The sequence below is a fragment of the Typopeltis vanoorti genome, chromosome 5, assembly GCF_054136105.1.
Source record: "Typopeltis vanoorti isolate ZY-2024b chromosome 5, IOZ_Tvanoo_1.0, whole genome shotgun sequence".
Classification (NCBI taxonomy): Eukaryota; Metazoa; Arthropoda; class Arachnida; order Uropygi; family Thelyphonidae; genus Typopeltis; species Typopeltis vanoorti.
This window is the reverse complement of record NC_143553.1, coordinates 119,376,352-119,384,760: the sequence shown is the minus strand read 5'-3', so window position 1 is coordinate 119,384,760 and position 8,409 is coordinate 119,376,352. Positions and strand designations below refer to the sequence as shown.

Genomic DNA, 8,409 nt, shown 5'->3' with positions numbered 1-8,409 from the left:
TCAACTGCATATCCAGCTCTTCCAGTATATAATGCTACGTTTTTATACTGCAGCAGACATGAGGATCATAATAGTTCTGTTCAAGCAAAACAATTTATTCTATGTCACAATGCAAACATTTTGGGTATGCAGTCCCAAATCTTTGATAAAGTTATCATGAAACTTGAGCCAATCTCAAAAAATATCCATGTAAAAGTGATAACCAATACCAAATGAATTGATTGCCACCTCAATTTATGGTCACTCAAGAAAACAAAATTTCATTTTCTTTACCTTATTTACATTACAAAGTGTTCAAGGAATTTCTCTTTTATTTTGTTAGTTATTAAAATTATCTTTGAATTATTAAGTCTAAAATACTCAAAGAAAATCATGAACTAATCGTTTAAAAAGATTGTTTTATTTATTTATTCTTTCCTAAACGTTTCAGAAATTTAAGAACAGCAAAGCACAGTCAATGCTCAAAATACAGGTACTTATTTAGTACATTATTTTCAGATAAATTCCTTCCATTATTTTGGTAATGTAGACTAGGATACCATAAAGCTAGACAGCTTTTTTTGCAACATACTCAATGGAGGGCTATAGTATTGCAAGTGCATTTATGTGCGTTGTGTATAATGTATACATGTCTACTATATTCCACTTATTGACTAGTGGAAGGTAGCACATTTTTCACATAAAATCAAAATAGAAGAGTCAAGCCAGTCAATTTCAAAACATAAATGGAGAAAAGTTTGTATATGCAGATCTTTCTTAGAAACAAAATACACATTAACATAAGCTTTTAACTATAACGGATTAGTATATCCTTTACTGGCATATACAGTGATTTTTATAAATTAATATATTAAATACAGCATTTTAATCATTTTTAATAGAAAAACAAAATTTCCTAAATAGAAAACGGAAAAGCTGTATTCTAATGATCACCACTGCATGAGATTACATGGCTAAGAACACAAAAATAAAATATCCTCTAGTTTTTAATATTCATATTTAGAATTCAGTTGTATTAATTTGCATTATATATCCTAGTTTACTTATACAGTGCATTTAAACATCTGTTAAATTTTGTTTGCCGAAGTATCAAAAAAATCCTGAGAAACTGTTGTATAAACAGTTATATTATGAAGACTAATAATGTCAAAATATGTCTAGCATAATCAACATATGGCATACTAGAAAATAAAGTCCTCAATTCAATTTAAAAAGTGAGATTTAAAAATTTAAAAAAATAAAGCATGGGAGATTCAATAGTATATGTGGGTGTGTGAATTTTGTTAAAATTATAAATTTATTTGTATTTCATTAAGCACTTATCCTCTTGGTGGGATGTGTGAACACAAGAATTTAATTCCTCATATAAGAAACATTCTTATGTATTTTTCTTTATGAAATCAAATGTGTGGAATGATCTAAATGCTGTAATTTAAAAGCCTTTAAGTGAAATTAGCTATAATGTACAACAGCTATTAATGAATATCGACTTCAGATAAATCTTTTAATTAATTTCAGCTGCTCAAAAAATTCAAATGCTGATATCAAAATTAAACAATACCAAATACAAAATTCACGTATAATTACCAAATGCACTGAACTCCAGAAAAATATATGTTGAGATTTGTCACATATAAATTAGTGTGGCATTGATCATGCTGCAAACTAAATGCCTTTACAATTTTCTGCATTTCTTAATATCATTTTATTATTATTATTATTATGAAATCATTTATCAAATCCCCTGTTTCTAACTTAAAGGCCAAAACAAATATTTCAAAACTTTGGCATAAATATACACTTAATGATATAAGAGTGTTTATAGAATTATATAGATGCAGCAAGCAGAATGTTACTATAACAGCAGCACTCTCTTTGATTAACTTATAATAGACTACATATAGTCAATTTAATATGCTACTGATAGCAATTAAATCTGGGAATAATATTAGGTATGGTCAGATAACAGAATATAAAATCATATTCTAGATGTGATTGAATAAATGAAATAAAGTATTACTGAATTAGAGCCAAATAATTTTCAAAAGAAATGTCACATGTTTATATAAAATAATTCTGTGGCTATGTAATTATATGTAACTTGAAGATGCTATATGTAAGCATCAAACATTCATTCATTCATAGTTAATAAATAACTATATGATTAAGTACTTATTAATTCCATAATGATCAGATACCAGCTATTTTCAAAATCCATTTGAGCCATACTTATCAATCACTACTTTTTAAATTATAAGAATTAACAGTTTTAACACTTAATTATAAAAAGATTTTTCATTCAGTCATCATAGCCAATTCTGAAATAGCTAAATTAAAGAAAACTAGTGATCATTTAGTACCAATCATGATTTCAACTTTATATGGCTGTTAAAATAGTTTTATTGATATATATCCTTCTAATGAAGCTGTGAATGCTTATAAATTAACACCTCCTTTTATTTGCATACTGATAAACTTGACATATTTATATATATATTCTAATGAAGCTGTGCATGCTTCATTAGCACTTCCTTTTATTTGCATACTGATAAACTTGACATACTTGTAAACAAGCATGCTGACAAATGCTAATGGTTTGTTTGTTCTCAGAATTAAATTAAGCTTATATAGTGAGTTTAATAAAATTTAAATAAGTATATAATTTTATGTATATAGACAACTTTTATAAGACTAATTAATATCATGAGTTCTGTGAATAGTTCAGAAAAGTCTGATTTCTTGATAATTAGGAATAATCAAAACAGAATATCTTCCAAATATCATAGCTAAACTGCATGTCAACCAAATGTTAAAAAATATGAAATAAAGTGCAAAGTACATTGCAATTAATGATATTAGAAATAATTTGGACTAAACATATATGATTTGACATTCATCTAGAGTAGGTTACTGCAGTATTCAGATAAATCATTTAATATCTGAAAAAATTAAACTTCTACTGCTAGAATAGTATCTTAAATTTAAATGAAAAATCTTCCCAGTTTAACTAGTCTAAATGAATACAGTATTGTTTTATTAATTATGAAGTGTTTGTTATCCCATATTGCAAACATTATTAATGTCATGTCTATGAATTCAAACAATGTAATTTTTGCAGTACAACAACAAACTTTAATATTGCAGTTCTTTAACAATTCTAGGGATGTGGTTTCTAAATCGAATAAGTTTGTGTAGTTTAATAGCAATAAAATTACTGCATCATTAAACAAATTCACCCTTTCAAATCAGTGTTTCCAACTTCCTGCATTCCAAATAACAAAGATAGTTCTCGCCCACATTCTAATCATGTATCTAATATTCACTAGTTTTTAATGTATAGGAGCAGCAAAAAAACCAGAGTAACAATTTTATGGTTGAGATGGGGGAAAAATGTTAAAATTTTAAAATAAAATACTTAACTGTTTCAAACAGTATGAAATTATTAGATGTTTTAAGTTCCCTTTATAGTCCTTAAATTTTCAATTATATATGTGTAGTATCAGTATCAAAGCAGCTTACAAGAGAATTATCAGAAAAATTTCATTTTCAAAATATATAATTTATGTATTTAAATAAAGTGAACATTAAGTATATAATCAGAACAACAAAGAAAAGAGGTGCAGGACTTATGCACAGCACTGCATTTAGGTTAACTAGTTAACTTATTTTGATCTTGTTTCAAATGTGCCCAGGTAACATCTGCCTTGCATACATAATACTTTCATATAATAATTACACAACAGTCCAAAATTTAACGTGGAATACATCTCCTTGAATGTGAGGCCAAAATAAATGCTTCTCAATGTCATCAGTAAAACATTATATACAAAAAACTCTGTAAATATCTCTATAAAATGACTTAAAATAGTCTTTGGTCTTAAAAAAAGGCACCTTTGATATTTCAGCATAATAAAAATTGTACAAAAAATATACATCAATAAGTTTTGGCACTAGAATCTTTGGATTCACTTTAGTGCTACTTTAACACTAAAGTTCAGACTTAGAACAACTGGATTCAATCCCTCTTTTTTCTACTACTACTGGGCAGAAAGACAGTCATTTTCAGGAGTATATGTCATTTTTGGTCGCTGTTGCCTATTTATATTATGCATTAACAAAGCTAATTGTCCAGAAATTTCTGTGGCTATATTATCTAGGTAACTAATAATTTCATTCATCCTTCTCTTTCTGTTCTCTGAGTCATCTGAAATCCAATTATACTGAGTCACCCCAGTGGCAGCTTGAATATCTTCACTGAGCAGTTGATGCATGCTAATACCAGCATCCCTAAAACATAAAAAGCAAATTTAAGTATTGTTCTATACAATTTTTTTTTTCACATTAAGTAGGATATAAATAAACTACCTATACACATTATCAAGCCAGGTGTATTAATAATTTACAAAACAAAATGTGCTATAATTTAATAGCTACTAAACAAATGTTGCTTTCAATGTCCAATGATTTTTGTTTGTTTGACCTAGTTTAAATATTCAAATTTAAAAACTTTAAAATTATCACCACCTTAATAAAAAAGTATTTAAAAATAAATCACTGTTGTGAGGATCAATCCAAAGACGATTCGATGTCAAGTTTGAAGTACCAAGTTCAGTATAATAGTCAACATATATTAAAGTTCATTATCAGGTTTAGACAAATTATTGTATCACTCTTAACATCCACAACACTAACCGGCTTTCCTCCTCCAGTTGTACACATCTTGCAGGCAGAGATGCCAAAACATTTGCCATCACTAACGACCTTACACAACTTGTCCAGATGCCAACCAGAATACCAGATAACCCAAACCACTCCCCAAACACCCTAAATCTTTTCCTCACCAATGACCCCTCCAAATACACAGTGAAAGTAGTAAGCCCCCTGGGCAATTCTGACCACAACCTAGTGCTCATCTCCTTCCCCCATGCAACAACGTTTACACAGACACTCCCATACAAGAGCAATTTGGCACTCTAACAGTGCCAAGTGGGACAGCCTCTGCAACTTCTATGGCACATTCCCATGGTTGAACTATTGCTTCCGGCCTTCCAACCCAAACACATTCACCGAGCTTATTACCAAAGTAATCCTCACCAGCATGAATACATATATTCCGCACAGCACTCTGAACTGCCACTCCCTAACGAAACCCTGGTTCTCCAAAAGATGTGCCAAGGCTGTAGAGATGAAACACCAGACATACCACAACTCACCGAAATCAAGAACCTCATCCTCTTTCAAGGCTTACACCGAAGCCCATAATAGATGCAAAAAAAAAAAAAAAAATCAACTCTTCCAAAACAGAGTTCGAAAGAGCAAAAAGCAGGAAACTAGCAGCCTGTCCAAACGGCAGCCGAGCCTTTTGGTCTCTCACCAAAGCAATTGGCCGTAACTTCTGTCCAACACTATTCCCACCCCTATCACACCCTGATGGCTCTACTGCATCATCACCCCAGAAAAAGCCAATCTTCTCGCCTCATACTTTGCTTCAGATGCATGCATAACTGATGATGGTAAATGTCCCCCAACCATTCCAGACACCCAACATACAATGCCCCTATATCCTTTTGCCAGGATGAGATCAGAAAAATGCTGTCCAAATTAGACACAAAAAAGGCTCCTGGCCCTGATGGCATTCCCCCAATTGTTCTGAAAGTTTGTGCTCCAGAACTGACCCCATCCTATGTCACCTATATATACTCTCCTACACCACTGGAATCTACCCCACAAACTGGAAATTGGCCTATATTCAGCCATTCCCAAGAAGGGTGACAAGTCACTGCCAGCCAATTGCTGCCCTATCTCGCATACCTCAGTCCTGTCAAAGGGAATGGAAAAAATCATCATTTCATAACTCCTACACTATCTTGAAGACACTCACCAAATAAATGACTGCCAGTATGGATTCTGCCGATCAACAGGAGATCTACTCACATACATCGCCCATCTCTGGACAAATGCTATGGAGAAGTTTGGCGAATCTCAAGTGGTTGCATTAGATATCTCCAAAGCCTTTGACTGGGTCTGGCACAAAGGCCTATTTGGCAAACTAACATCATTCGGTCTGACCCAGGACTTCTGTAGGTGGATTGCCAGTTTTCTGTCCGGACGCACACTATGTGTGTGGTGGTGGACTCTATTCTCTCACTACTCAATTAATGCTGGGGTCACACAAGGTTCTGTCTTCTCACCAACCCTCTTCCTGCTTTATATCAATGACCTACTGCAATTGACCTCCAACCCAATACAGTTTTGCAGACGACAGCACACTACACTCCTCGCTTGCATTTGATAAGCCTTATCCCTACACAACTCAACCTCAATCTACAGAACATCAACCACCACCACCCTCAACTCCGATCTCCAAGCCATCCTACAATGGGGTTCGGATAACCTCATAAATTTCAACGCCAATAAAATCCAGTTCTGTACTATTTCCCATAAAAAAGAACAATTTTTCCCTAGTATCCTTTTTGATGATACCCAAATTTCCATAGAGTTTGAGATCTCACTCCATGGAATCACCCTCACATCAAACCTCTCCTGGCATAAACATATCTTAAACATTGCATCCTCAACCTCAAAAAAACTAGGATTTGTCTTTCATTCAAGACATTACTTCACCCACGAACAGCTATTAACATTATACAAGTCACAAATCCGCCCAAATATTGAATACTGCTCCCACATATGGGGTGGGCCCCTAAATGCTCAACTCAATACAGAGGAGAGCAATTAGACTTATGAATGATCCATCCCTTACCAACTCTCTCCTTCCACTTTCACGCAGACATATGGTCTCTTCAGTATGTTTATTCTACAAATATTTCCATGGGAAATGCTCATCTGAAATAACATCAATAATTCCCCTGCTGAGTACTAAGCTCATTGGAACACATGCAGATGCTGCACAACATCCCTTCACAGTACACCTAGAAACAAACAGAACCAGTTTCTTTTCCTCTTCCTTCATCCCTGCAACTGCTGCACTGTGGAACAGTCTTCCACCTGCTGTAACTGAAAGTCATTCAAATCAAATGTAAACAAATTCCTCCTTTCCAAACCCACCAGTACTAATGTACTATAGGTTGACCAACCAACTTCCTGTGTATGGGCCCAACATAAAAAAACTCTTTGAGTGAGTCAACTTGCTCTGATAAGCAACCTTTGGATAGTAAATTTGCTATTTCAAAAGGCACATGATAGTAAATTTGCAATTTAATCTTTCTATGCAGTTTAGGGAGGGGGAGGGTATGGAAACCAAAATCCATACTGTTGAAACATGCACATTATGATGGTGGCACAACAACCAGATATCAAGCTATGCAGGAAGTTGGTTATAAAGGTTGAAGATAAACACTATCAACATCAAGAACTTCCATTAAAAAGAGAAAGGTGAAGATAATAGAAGAATTACAGAAATCTCATGCTGATATAATGAGTGCTACTGACAAAAAATAAATTTATAAAAGGTTAATGATAATAATTATTTATTGAAAATAACTTACTTGATTCTATCCCCTAAAATTTTTAAATGCAGAGCAACACGTTTAAGTTTGTCCATGAAATCCTGAGTATCCCTAAAGTACTTTTCAGCAAACAAGCTTTTTTCTTTTTCTTGTAGTAACCGGGCATGAATCTGGATAACAAATAAATTAATAGAAAGTTAATATACACTTAAAAAAATAATGATGGTACTGGACTCTACTATTTAATGGTGCTGATAAAAAATAGCATGTATTTTCCTCTATCATATTAAATTTTTTCACCAAAACAGAAAACAAAAATTATTTTACATCTTCATTGCAATAAAAATTTGAACAGTCTGCAGGTTTGCATATGCAACGTTAAGTTTTTTCTTTCTCCTCAAGATTCCACCTATTTGTGGTCCTAGTATAACACCTGCCATGGAATTATTTTGTTTTAAATCAACATTAAAAAAAGTAACTGTAAAGTTTTCCCAAAATGTGACAGCGTGCTTATTTTTAGGAAATAAATCTTAAGTGTATCAAGATAAACATTATCAGTAGTTACTTTTTCAGCAAAAATAAGACTAGATATAATCAAACTACATCATACAATTATCATAGTACTGCCACATCTGATACTCGTGTATTTTTCCCATTCCTCAATTCCATCTATTTAAAAAATGCTTTCTATTTTTCTAAACTGAGTGAATCATTTAAAAATCTTTTAATCTGTTAGAGTTCATCTAGCATGCTAAAATATACAAATCATGAATAACACAAGCAAGAAAAATTATAATTCCCACCCCTAATATATTGTAATCTTATCACAAATGTGTCATCATTAGATATGATTTAAAATAAATCCCACTATTCTAGGTCAAATGGCACAAATATACAGTTTTTATTTGGATGACCTATATACGAATAAATTTCTTTAACA

The 8,409-nt window shown here is 32.5% G+C and overlaps 1 protein-coding gene across 2 annotated transcripts in view; it reads right to left on the bottom strand.

Annotated features, from left to right (window-relative positions):
- Nucleotides 1-384: 384 nt before the first annotated feature.
- The window catches only part of LOC150106757 (ankyrin repeat and SAM domain-containing protein 3-like), a 204,436-nt gene continuing 196,411 nt past the window's right edge, over nucleotides 385-8,409 (bottom strand). For both annotated transcript variants that reach the window (XM_090393314.1, XM_090393315.1), the window contains exons 11-12: nucleotides 7,509-7,639; nucleotides 385-4,287 (exon numbers count right to left, since the gene is read on the bottom strand). In XM_090393314.1, coding sequence (XP_090249440.1) covers nucleotides 4,038-4,287; nucleotides 7,509-7,639 — 381 coding nt within the window. In that variant the 3' untranslated portion in view covers nucleotides 385-4,037. The remainder of the gene's footprint in view (nucleotides 4,288-7,508; nucleotides 7,640-8,409) is intronic.